Genomic DNA, 13,665 nt, shown 5'->3' with positions numbered 1-13,665 from the left:
CCATTTCTCTCTAAGTAAAGTTGAACATCATTGCATATGTTTCTCGGTCATCAGTATTTCTTGGTGAAATCAGTTCATTAGACTTACTCCTTATGAACTACATAAACTTGGCTAAGTTCTATTTCTTTGGATAGAGAAAAGACTAGGAAGTCTCAGTCTCTTCTCTTGTTCAGTGGGAATTTGAACTCTCCCCCCACCTCCTGCTACCACGAAAAAAATAGACACACTTTGTTAAAGGCTCATTATGTACCAAGTACCATGTTAGGAGTTTTGCATGCAGCATCTCACCAAATCTCTTTAAGAATCTTAAGAAAGTATTCTTAGAAGAAAAATGAACGTTCAGTGTCTAGGTGTCTCATCCTAGGTCATACAGCTAGTAGGCAGTAGTACTGAGATTCTAACTCAGGTCTCTCTGATTTATAAGTCTATCTCTCTTTTCCCTATTATGCCATGTTTTCTTAAACATAAAGAATCAGAATATCAGGGTTTTAGTTCCACAGTGTTGCTAACATACTTACACGGGTGTTTCTGTGTTTTCCAAGGCTAGCAAATCCATCTGTGGAGGAAGACTGGGTACTAAGTGGTTTGTTACATCAGGACTTGGAGAACTGAAATCTAGAACACAAAACGGACTTGTTTGGCTTTAAAACACTGTGTCAGTTAGTCACGCTGGATTTTCCACAGCACGCAAAAGAAATCCAACCACATTAAAGAGATTAATTTAGATCTTCTGTCATCATGAGATTTGCTCTAAGAGAAGTAAAAAGGCCTCATTTGAGGGAGAGAGAGAGCAAGAGGCACGTTCCCTGACACAAAAATAGTTTGTGGCAAACGTAACAGATATTGTTGTGTTTGGTTTTCTGAAATCCCAAACTGATCCAGAATGGAAAGGACTTTACATGTCTTGTTCTGCCCAGCACAAAAATAAAAAGTTATGGTATATATTGAGCTCTACCATCACCTCGAGCTCTAAGCACCATAATCTTATGTGAAATACCCAGAGTGATTGCTTTCTCCCCCATGAAAATTCCTGATGAAAATTCAAGAAGACTCTCCAATGTAACTGATTGTCCACATCCCACCGGCCTACGTAAGCTAGTAGCCAACATTTTATAAATGGGGAAATTGTCAGAAAACCACAAATTCAGTGGTACTGAATATCTTACTCTGGAAAGACCAGATGATATGAGAGAAAAAATAACCTGAGTTTGGTAAAACTTCTATTATTTCAGCATTTTTCACTGTCCTTATTTTATAATTTGCCAACATTTCCTGAGCCTAAGGACAGAAGATAAACAAGGTAAGATAGGTAATCCCCATTTTTTATGAATGTTTATAAAATGTGTTCTGGGCATGTTGGCAACGCATTTTACAGACATGAGTTCGTTTACCTTCATCACAACCCCTTAAGGCAACCACTGTTCCCATTTTATAAAGTCTCAAAGGATGGGTGGTTAAAAAGCGACAGAACTGGTTTTTTAACTTGGATTCGTCTGGCTTGAAAGCCTGTAATTTTCCTCTACATTTCACCACTACGTGGATCTGTTCCTTCTAAGTCCTGAATTTCTTCATTTGCATCAAATACTCCCTTACCGGATGCTGCGGTACAGCAGAAAAACCCAGTGATAATAGTATGTGGGTTCAGAGTAGATTTTAAGTATTGACCATCAACCTGAGCAACCTCTAAAAAGCAGGCAGGTGAATCCCATGACATTCTAAGCCAGTAGGATGAATTTCAAGGACCTCCTCTCCTCCCCAGACACATCCCACTCCAGTATTGGGTTTGACCCAACCACGTGCCAGGAAATAGTTACATCTCCTGACATAGTTCTCTGATATTCAGCCTGACTTCAGTCCTTCTCAGGTAGCATTTAATCATGAAATTAAGGAGAACTGTTTCACGTCAAGCTCTTCTGCTGGTCTGAAAGGCCTGGGTGCTTATTTACTTAAGTCTGGAAGCTGAGTGTTCCTGGTGCTGTGTTCTCCCTGAGTGGTCCTAGGCATCAGAGAACTGGGACTTAGGTCCAGGAGATCACAAGAAGGGGCGGAGGGCTCACTGGTAGTCTGAAAACAAAGCAAAAAAAAAAAAAAAAAAAGTAAAAAACAAAGAAAATGTGTCATATAATTTATCTTGGCTTTCTCCCCACAGGCCTTCCTTAATAACATTATTAAGGTAATTACTCCTTACCACCAAAACCACGCCAACTTGTCAATGCGGTCTCCATGAGACTGTTTTAGGTAAGCCTTGCTTCTTACTATATAACTGGTGAACTGTCCGGTTATTTATTTTATAACATTTCTAATCACTTACATTGGTAGCTTCCTGATGGTTATTTAGCTCCAGAATCCTTTGTTGGTTTCGACTAAACCTGTTTAAATGAGTAAAACACAAGTATTTAAAAGAAAACATATAAGAAAATGCAATAAAATTCAGCAATTATTAATATTCAGATATTAAGAAATGAAGATAGTCAGCCTCATGCCAGTACAATTTTACTCAATTCCCAGTAAAATATTTTGAATAACTTTTTTCCAGTTTATGGAATACTAATACCCTTAGAGAAAATGGTGAGAAAATAGAAAAGTGTTTTTAAAAATTGATAATAATCCTATCACCCAGAAATTACTAACCCTATTAACACTATTCAAATATTTCTTCTATTAATGAATCTATTTTTAAACTTACTTGAAATTAAACCTTACCTAATTCTGTGTCCTAATTTGATTATGTTGCATTTTTCTACTCAAAAATACAATTTTTGATGGCTGTAACATTTTACTTTATAGATCTATCATAGTTTTAACCATTTCTATTCTCGAATATTTGTTTCTGATGGTGCCATTATAAATAGTTTTTTAAATTTTCAAGCATATTTAAAGTATTTTCATTGTTCCACTATTTATTTATATAAGATACTTAAGAACAAAAAATATCAACTGCAACTTTAATTTTACATTACTTGTCCACTGAGGGTAAAGGAGGAGCAGTTAAATGAATAGGAGACTAGACATAAAAGGGAAGCTGAAGGCAGAAGTCCAAGGTCGCAGCGTCAACATTATTACCTAATAGCTACGTGACAGGTAACACTTCCTAAATCCTGGTTCTCCATCTGCTAAAAGGGAGTAAGAACACTTGAACTGTTTCCTGAGAAAGTTAATTTCTGGGCAAAAATAGATAGAAAAATAGTACAGGTAGACAAATATGGAAAAGTTTCGCAAACAGACTTGCTTTAGAAATATACAGTCTTAGTATTAGGTCATTAAATGGGAAATGTCTGATTTCAATCAAAAGTTCAGTTTATTATGTTTATCTCAAACAAGAGGCAGGACGATTAGTCAAAGTATTCACGTAAACTATCTTAATGGTAGCTTGTTTATGCCAGCAATAAAGAAGCCGGGAGAGCAAGTAGTGATAAAATTGTGAAAAGCATTTTCCATAGCTTATTGAGAATTGAATTATTTTTCCAAATAAAAATCACAAAATAAATAAACAAAAAAATTAATAAATCTTCTTCCAGGTCCAAAGCCTGCAAGAAATGCTAGTCAGCTGGTGCAAAGTCTAGTGAATACAGTGGATGTCAGAGAGTTTCCCAGTGCAGGTTCTGTAGTTTGAGCAGCATTGTTTGTGCGGCGAGTGATTGAGCCTTGTATTGCAAGTGGGTTGGTCTGTCTCTACTGACCAATCTCAGAGGCTTAATCACAAGCACCTCACCATTTCATCCTACTGGCTGCAGTAGACATCTGCTATAACCAATTAACAAGGTTTCATGAAGCCATAGTGAATGACACCAACACTGGCCCACCAAACAGACACCATTAGCTTTTCCTGATGAATATTTGGCTTTAGACTGTGTGTCGGCACTTCATCTTTATTCAACCATTGTGCCAAAGGCTTATGATTTGTCCAAAAAAATCCATTTTCATCAGATGTAACAATATGATGGTACAAATGGTTCACCTTTATGTTGTGACAGCAAAGAAAGGCGAGCTTTGCGACGATTTCTCTTCTGATGTTCATTTAATTCAGGAGGCACCCATCTGTCAAGCTTCTTTACCATGCTGATTTATTTCAAATGATCCAATATTACTGAAATAGTAACATGAAACCTTGTTGCTAATTCATGCGTAGGTTGAGATGGATTTGCTTCCACTATAGCTTTCAGCCTATCCTTATCCACCTTGGTCTCAGGTCGTCCACGTGGTTCATTTTCAAGATTAAAATCACCAGAATGGAATGTCTCAAACCATGAACATACTGTGCATTGATTAGCCACGTCCTTCCCAACACTTTGTAGATATTTCAGGCTGTGTGTGCTGCATTGGTTGCAGAACTCATGTCAAAAATAACACAAAGTTTTGACTTATTCATGGTTTCACAAAGATTGCTCTTAAAGAAAAATCTAAAAGATAATCACAAGCCAAAATGTGCTGTTCAAAAGAAAGAGGATGTGCCTTCGTGATAAAATACACACACTCTCTTAAATATCACTGGAAAAAGACAGAGATATCAACCGTTAAATTCAGTACTTAAGGAAGACACTGCACATTTCAGACATTTCATACTCGATAACCTAATACCATGACACCTTGACTCCATAAGCCCAAACACTTTAATGTGTAAAAAGCTTAGCGTGAATAGCATACGCACCTTAGGGTTAAGAATTTTTCTGAGACACATGATTTTAATTCTGTCTCAGTTATATAATAGTATCGTAGTCAGTATCTAGTCAGCTTTGTCCTGGGTGTGAACAACATTTCCAGATCAAGCTCGGAGTAACAAATTGCAATTTCTTTATTTGCACAACTACTCTTCAGATAAAATGAGTGGAGACTTGGGGGGAAATAAATGTATTTCATGTGTGGGATGGATGTGCATCTTTGGAGACCAGAGAGCAGACGGTGATAGACATGTTAATGCCCCCCTTCCCAAAAGGCATCCATGTTCTAGTCAAAAGAACCAGTGGTGTGTTAGGTTACACAGCGAGGGCAGATTTAAAGTTGCAAAAGGAACCAAGTCTGCTAGTGACCTGACCTTAACTGGGACATTATCCTGGACTGTACAGATGAGCCCAAAGTAGTCATAAAGGTCCTCACGTGTGTAAGAAAGAGGCAGAAGCAGAAGTGACAGTGAGATACTGTCAGAAGGACTGAACTGGACACTGCTGGCTTTCAAGATAGAGGACAGGGGACACAATCTCGGAAAGTGGACAGCCTCTAGAAGCAGCAAAAGTAAGGAGCTGTATTCTCCTCTTAGAGGCTTGAATTTAGCTCAGGGAATCCCATTTTGGACTCTTAACCTACGGAACTTACTTTATCATTCTACGATAATGAAGTTGTGCTGTTTGACGCCACTAAGTCTGTGGTAATTTGTCATAGTAGCCATCAAAAACTAAAACACCAGACTAGTATCTTTTCTAGACGCAAGCATTTCTGAATTTTAGGACTCAAGTGTTCTAATCACACAATTTTCTGTAGTCGTGATTCAAGGCCTCATCAAAATGAGCTGTTCATGGAAGTAATCCAATCTTCTCCTATCTAGGCCAAATAAACACACATTCCCCCTCAGAGGAAGCCTTTAGGCTGTGGTCTTGGGGTTTGCAATGGAATTCTCCAAAATGAAAACCAGAAGGCAGCACTATTCTAAAATCCACGTGATTTTCTTTAGAAAATTTTTCCGTTGACAAAGATTTGTTCCATGGAAAACAAAAGGCAAGAAGCATGAGTTTGTTCAGTGCTAAGAAAGAAAACATGGTCCCTGGGCTCGGAGTGTCAGTCAGTGCTCTTGTCCCCATCCCTAATAGGCAATAATTATGAAGATAGTGAAGGAAAGAAACTGCCATTTCATAGCTGAATCTCCTGAAAAAATCTAGTCAATAAATTAAAAGGTGTAATAGGATATTAATAGGGAGGATATAAGAAATTCTTATTTAAGGGATATCAATGTACTAGCATTGTGCTAGGTACTATTAGAGACATTGTCTCATTTAATTCTCAAAAAAAAAAAAAAAAAAAAAAACTCAAGTTGATCCAAATAGATATTATCCTCTTTAATGGATTTAAAAAACCTTAAGTCTTATTAAAGTTATGCAACATACCCAAAATGATCAACTAGATTTGCACCCAGACCTGTTCACCTCTTTCCCTTATATAAGACTTGCCTCATTTTTCAACTAGTTAGAAATATAGCCCCTTGGCAATTAAACATTCCCAGTAATTCTCAACAGAAATTGTGCCTCTCAGGGTGCAATGTGCATCTTTAGATAATGCCTGTACTTTTAGCACTTGGGGAGGCTGAGGTTAGACTTGCAGGCGTCCTTAAACTATGGCCCACAGGCCACATGCAGCCAGTCTAGGACATTTATTCAGCCCTCTGGGTGTTTTTGCCGCTGCTGCCTCTCCTGCTTAGCAGCCGACTCGACTCATCCAGGGGCCCACAGTCTGGCCCTCCAACGGTCTGAGGGACAGTGAACTGATGCCCTGTTTAAAAAGTTTGAGGACCCCTGGGTTAGAGGACTGCCTAAGGCCTCGATATGAGACCAGACCAGGTAACATAGTGAGACCCTATCTCCATTCGGGTTCAATGAATGATGATGGCATCACTGCACTCCAGCCTGGGTATCAAAGCAAGACCTTGCCTCAAAAAAAAAAAAAAAAAAAAAAAAGAAAAAAGGAAGAAATGTCAGTTTAACTAAGAGTAACATCTTTCTGGCATTTACAGAGTAGGGGCCACACACTGAAGGGAAACTGACCCACCCAAAAGGCCAGTATGTCTTCCACTGAGCAATAAGGACCTCAAAAGTGTTTCCTGCAGGCAGTCTAATGATAATGCTGAGTTCCTGGTAGTGACACGAGAACTGGAGGATGGGGAGGGCCGTACCACCTGCTCACCTCTCATACCCAAGGATGACATTATTCAAATCCTCATTCACTTCAATTAGCTCCACAGTCACATCTTCATTTTCCACCACCACGAGCAGGTCCATGATCCTCTCCTGCATCTCCCGACTCGTATTATAAAGTTTCTGTCAAAGAAAGGAGAGAGGTTTCTTCTCCCGTGCTTGGAATGGTCTATAAAAACAACTGACTCACCAACCTGCACACACCTGCAATCACCTCCGTGCTGAGTCACCTTTGGGGGACTACCAAAGTATTTAACCATAAAGAGCTCAGCCATCCTATCACAAAGCAGTGGGTTATACAATGATTATACCGTCCTCCAAAAATTGAAACTGGTTATAAGAGCAATATGATATACTGGAAGTAACACCGACTTAAAGTTAGAAGTTCTGGGTAGGAATTCTAGATGCACTGGGGGGAAAAATACCTATTTTCTAAATCCCATTTCTCTCATTGATAAATGAAAATCATACCACCTGCCACATCTACTTTAGGGGTTGACCTGGAAATCGAATTAGAGGTATGTAATAATAAACTTCGTAACTAAAAAGCATAAACATAAAATGTTACTGTTATTACTGGTGGTCGTGGAGGAAGCAGTTAAAATACACTCAATTACAGTGGCATTATTTTATTGCTTGTTAGGTCATACTTTAACTTTTTAAGTTTATAGTTATATCAATTCCAAGGTAAACTGACCAAGGATTTAAAAACTGGTCATGGATAATAATACCCTGATCTGGACTACCTAGAACCACTGCATTAAGCCGTGGTTCTATCTGTTTTATCTCATAAGTATTAGAGGCCATCTATAGAAAACTTACTGATTCAAAATCTCTAGGGCTGAGGCTCTGAGAAAAAAAATGTGTGTATATATATATATTACATATACACACATATGTATATATTTCTTTTTTATAAGCACCCTAATGTGTTCTCATGTACACGGACATTTTAAAACACTGCCTTATAACTGACTTCCTTCTAGGCAAAGCCTCCAATAAACCCGAGGCGTGGAAAACTGATATTAATATTGCCTCAAGTCCATCTGGGCTAGAATCTGTCCACGTAATAGTACATTAACATCAGGCAAAAACATAATGAAAGAACTTGCTGAAATGCTGCACAATTACATTATCTGACTTCTTCCCCTCAAGAAAGAAAGGCCTGCTGAAAAAATGGATGCTTCATAAAACCATTGAGTATCTCTAACAGTCTATTATATTAGAAGACTCCTGACAGGAAACCTCTTCAACTAAATAAATCAAACTATTCTAGACCCAAGAGGTAAAAGCCACTACCTCTCTACAAAATAACAAAAATAACGTAAAAGACAAAATGAAATGAATTTGGGGGGAAAAAAAGGGAGGCAGACAGATAGATGACAGACTCTTGGTATTTGTACTCAACAATGTGCAGCCAGGAAATCTATCTTATTTGTTAAAGACAATGGCCTCTATCGGCAACGGTATAGTATAGGAATCAGCAGTTCATTAAAGTCTCGGATGTTAAATATTTCCTGCTTTGTGGGCCATCTAGTCTCTGTTGCAACTACTCAACTTGGCCATTGTCGCATACAAACAACTCTTGAGAATATGTACCCAGGACAGGTATGGTGGTCATGCCTGTAATCCTAGCACTCTGGGAGGCTGGGGCAGGTGGACTGCCTGAGCTCACAGGTTTGAGACCAGCCTGAGCCAGAAATAAAATAGCTGGGCATTATGGTGGGCGCCTATAGTACCAGCTACTTGGGTGGCTGAGGCAAGAGGATAGCTTGAGCCCAAAAGTTTGAGTTTGCTGTGGGGTATGATGACACAGTACTCTACCAAGGTTGACAAAGTGAGACTCTTTGTCAAAAAAAAAAAGTAAACAAAGGGAGCAGACATGTTCCAATAAAACAAAGACAGGTGACAGCTAGACTTCGGTTACTTATGGCCTCCTAGTATGTTTCCTGCCAACAGGAAAGACTTTGAACTCAGTAGGTCAAAGGCGTTTCCCATATGCATACTTAATATGGGAGTTTCAGAAATATGGCTTAATTTACCTCTGGTTTTTTTTTTTTTCATCCATAATATGTTGACAGCAACTATCTTATGGGTCTTTGTTAGACTAGACAATGGTGTAGCTGAAACCTCACAGTGTCTATAGTAAATGTCTTATGGCTGCTTGACGAGGTATCACTAGAAACTCAACTAGATAATTTATACACTCTTGTAATGCTCAGGCTATTACCCAGCACCCAATACTATACAAAGGAGAGAACTATGAATGGCATTTAATATTACCCCCATGATGAATGAAAACTTTTCCTTTGTTCTTGCTTTAGAGAGTGTACAGAAATTGTTTCTCTTGTTGCTCACTGGCAGCCTTGCTAGAGCCATGTCAAGATCAAGGGAATACAATAGCTGTTAGGTAGATGCCTGTGACAAAAATGTAGAAATTAATTTGAAATGAATTTGCAGCCAACATCAATAGCCGCCGGTCACATGAAGACACTCCCTTTGCCTCTTCCAGAGACAGATGGAAGGGTAACATGAAAGGAACACCCCATCTCTTGACAGGTTTGCAAAGCAGAATGTAAAAAACCTCTTCAAAAGACAGCCCACTCTGATCTTTGCAATTGATGTCTGTCTCAGAGGAGTGCCAAGCCACCTGGAAACAGCATAGATCAAGCGCCATCGACAAAAAGGATGGGTCAGAGTTCCCCACAGCAGGCACCTGCAGGGCCGGGGATGTGGGGAGCCAGGGGGAGCGAGTCAAGCACAGAGCAACAGCTGCGGGTGCGTATGTCCACCCCGGAGGCCCTAGAATCGCCTCCTTTTCCACCATATAAAAACAAACACAGGCTTCTAAGTTAAAGTGAATTTAATGATCAATTCAAGTCTTTAGAGCAAAATAAAAAGGAGCTCATTAAGCCTTCCTCTTCTGACACCCAGAAGGCTCCTGTACCTCCACAGAGCACTCAGGAATTAAGGAATGAGACCCCGCTGCACTTTCAACTCCAGCTGCAGTCATCCCACATTCACCAAAACAGGGCAATGCAATAAAAAGAGACATAAAAGTGCTGAACACCTCCCTGGAAGGAGCACAAACAGGAAGAAACGTCTCCGTTTGAAAGCATCTCTGGAAATAAGGATACGGCAGTAATATCCCCATTAGCAGCCCATAACGTATTTCCTTTATCCCAGTTCTCCCCTCAAAGACAGCAAGCGACACAGAGGACATCCGGGTCTGCTCAAATTAGAAACTCGCCCTGCCCACTCTAGAACTGAACACTTCTCACTTTAACTTGTTCCCACTGGCTCCTTTTCCTTACACGGGCCCTGGCTGAAAGACGAATCAGTTGTTGACAATCCTCAAGAAGATCATCAGCTTATTAGAACCCTCTGACTCTTTTTTCCAACTAAAATATAGCCTACGTTTTACTTCTCTAGGGTCTTTGTCTGCGGTAACTCCTGTCATTCATTCTTCAACAAAGAGCATCCGTCAATTCAACAGATGGTTAATGAACTCATTTAGGGTGCGAAACACGTACAACCAATGTGCATACGAAAGACTGCGACAGATAGTCTAGGAGCTGACTACTGCCTTCGAATTGCTTCCCATCTAGCTTGAGAGCTAATACATACTCCCCCAGGAAGAGACAGTAGGTCAGTAGCCTATACTGGGAAGTCAGTCCTGGGTGAGAAACAAAGTAAGAAACAAGCTGGAAAGATGGAGAGAACACGAGCTCCGGATGAGGTTCTCATTCCAGCTCATCACCTATCATTCCCTTGCCAAACATGCAGCCTCATCTGTACAGGGAGGGAGATGGACTCCATCATGCTAACAGTCCCTTCCACTCCTTTTTTAAAATCTTAAATTAGTCTAAGGGTACATACGATCAGATTACATTGTTAGGTGAAGTCCAAGTTGTACTTGGGCCCTTCACCCGGGATGTGTGTCATATGCCCTTACACTGGGCCTGTTGGATGGGAGCTTACCAAACTCCCTCCCCCTCCTCCACCACCACTTCTTGAATTTAATTATAGTTTTTGCGCCTGTGGGCAAATAGTTGTTCTATTCTTAATACAAGTTTCTGAATGGTAAAGAAAAACAAATGGTCAAGGGAGTATAATTGCACCCCCCCCCAAGTTTTTTTCCCCAACTGGTTATGAAAGATTTTACATTCCCATGATTTGAAATTTCTCCAAGTAAGTTCAGGTAAAGTTTTCTGTAGTGGTATTTTCAAAATCTGCGTTTCTTTTATGCTGCAGAAATCTAAAGCACTTCTTTCTCTTCTTTCCTTGTCCTATAAGGGCAGAAAATAAGAAAGACTAAGGTGGGAGGTACCAAGGAAAAGTCAGCTCTTTAAGATCAGAGTGAGGTGGTCCAGAGCTGAGTGCACAACGCCAAGACAGCAAATAAGGAAAATGCAAGCTGCCGCTCTTCGTTCCTATGACAGAGCAGCCACCATACACTCATCACGGCACTCATCACGGCACTCATCAGACTGCATGCAGCCTCAGAATCATCATACTCCACTCTGGCAGCTCCAGGAAACCCAGGCCCCACCCCTCACAAAGGACAAAGTCCACAGGCAACACATTAGTGGGAATAAATGTCTACTGCACAATACGATTTTACTCCTTAGAGTCTAACAAAGAGCAGAAGCTCCCCCTTACTGAACAGGCCTTCAGGATCTAATTGTTCAGCATAGACTGGCGAAAAAGAGAGGGGATTCCGTGTAAGTGTATTAGATTTCAGATGGAAGGAAACAGGTTCCAAAGACACAGAACAGCTGCTAGAAGATAAGCACAAACAGACAAAACAGGAAGAGGTTCCAAGTACACAGGCTGGTTTAATGTTAACACACGCTGTGATAAGACTATGGTCGCTCGCTGGGAAAGTCTACGTGCAAGAGCAGCCAGGAGATTTGCAGTGATGCCTCTCAGGTCTGCTGGACACCTTTCCTTTGCCCTCCAGACCCACTGCCTGCACTCTCGGCCCGACTCTGTGCCCTGGGGCCGGGCATGCAGGAACCATATCATGAGATCCTCTGACTTCTGTCTGTGTTCAGCCAGTGGGTGAGCTGGCAGGAAATAGGAGGAAGGGAGGAGAATCAACTCAGAATATTTATTCTTTCTACTTCTTCACCACGGCTCTCAAGGCTGCCCTCCCCACACTATTCTTTCCACTGGGGCAAAAAGTTCCTTCTTCTAGGTTAATTAGTTAATAGTCTAGGCTAGTGATTTAGCCAGTCTGGTTTCTCTGAACGCTCTATTTTTGTAAATAAACAGCAGTTCGGGCAAACTTTCTTCAAATTATCCCACCTGAGTATGTCATCTCTTTAACTAATATACCCTACAAGGCATGAAAATACATCTTCAGGGTTACATTAAAATAGTAGGATACCAACTTAGGCACAAACAGGCCCAGGGAAGAGAACAGCCTCCGAAAGACATCCTCATACTAAAATATTATAGCATGTAAAAAGGGACATTTGCAATCATTGGGAGAAGGTCTGAGTTATTAGTAAATGTTATCTGGACAACTAACCATCTAATAAAGAAATGAATGAAGGTAAAATCTCTCTGTCATGCCAAGGATAAAGATTTAAATTAAAACCATAGAAAATGTAGGGAGAAGGTATCTACAGATTCATTAAGATTATTTTTATTGAGTGATTACATTGCATCCTGGGAGCCAGACAGGAGCAGCGAATAAGACAAGCCTTGTGCCATTCCAGTAGGCAGACCACTGACACCTTTGCAGGAAATGTTTCAGACTCACAAGTGCCAGGCAGAGAATGGAATGGTGACATGACAGGAAGGTGGCTGACTTTAGACTGGAGAACAGAAGACCTCTGGGGGGAGGTGACATGCTGAGATAGGAATGAAAAGACAAAGGTGGCCATTTGAAAATGGGAAGCAAGAGAGTCAGGGAGGACATAGCTCTCTAGCAAGAATGAACTGAGGGTGCTCCAGGAACAGGGAAAGGGGTCAGCGAGCACGTACCATGGAAAAAAGAGGTGGCCACGAGATGAGCAGGGAGGTCTGTGGCCCGAGTAAAGACAAGGGGTTTTATTCCAAGGGTAATGGGAAGCCACTGGCAGGTTTCATGCGAGGAACAACATACCCGGCTTACCCTTTAGAAAGCTGTAATGGAGATGCTCACATCACCAGCCATTAGGGAAAAACAAATTTAAACAAAAATGAGATACGGCTTCATCATTACTGGATGGCTCTTTAAAAAAATAAAAACAAAACACGATGGAAAAATAACAAGTATTGGTGAAGAGGTGGAGAAACTGGAACCCTCATACCGGATACTGCAGGTAGAAATACAAAATGCCATCAGCTACGGTGCAGAACAGTTTGATGATTCCTCAAAAAGTTACACAAAGTTACTACACGGCCCAATAATTCCATTCCTAGGTTGACACTCAAAAGTGAACGAACACAACTTTCAAACAAAAACCTGCACATGAATGTTCCCAGCAGCATCGTTCACCACAGCCAAAAGGCAGGAACAATGTCTATCAACTAATGCACCGATAAATAGAATACGGTACATCCATACAGTGGAGCATCAGCGGGTCAGGGAAGGAATGAGATTCTGACACATGCTCTAACACGGGTGAGCCTTGGAAGTATTGTACTAAGTGAAAGAAGCCAGACCCAAGAGGCCGCTTACTGTACGGTCCGATTTATATGAAATGTCTAGAATATGTGAATCCGTAGAGACAGAAAGTAGATGGATGGTTTTCTGGTTATGGAAGAAGACAGG

General features: G+C 40.6%; 1 protein-coding gene across 2 annotated transcripts in view; it reads right to left on the bottom strand.

Annotated features, from left to right (window-relative positions):
- The window catches only part of TOM1L1 (target of myb1 like 1 membrane trafficking protein), a 46,964-nt gene that overhangs the window by 13,060 nt on the left and 20,239 nt on the right, over window positions 1–13,665 (bottom strand). For both annotated transcript variants that reach the window (XM_003800033.3, XM_023519222.1), the window contains 4 exons: window positions 6,889–7,022; window positions 2,312–2,369; window positions 1,947–2,064; window positions 519–615 (listed from right to left, as the gene is read on the bottom strand). In XM_003800033.3, coding sequence (XP_003800081.1) covers window positions 519–615; window positions 1,947–2,064; window positions 2,312–2,369; window positions 6,889–7,022 — 407 coding nt within the window. The remainder of the gene's footprint in view (window positions 1–518; window positions 616–1,946; window positions 2,065–2,311; window positions 2,370–6,888; window positions 7,023–13,665) is intronic.

Source organism: Otolemur garnettii, unplaced genomic scaffold, assembly GCF_000181295.1.
Source record: "Otolemur garnettii isolate 467f Iridium unplaced genomic scaffold, OtoGar3 scaffold00162, whole genome shotgun sequence".
NCBI classification, from domain to species: Eukaryota; Metazoa; Chordata; class Mammalia; order Primates; family Galagidae; genus Otolemur; species Otolemur garnettii.
The sequence above is the reverse complement of the archived record's forward strand: the minus strand, read 5'-3'. Positions and strand labels throughout refer to the sequence as shown.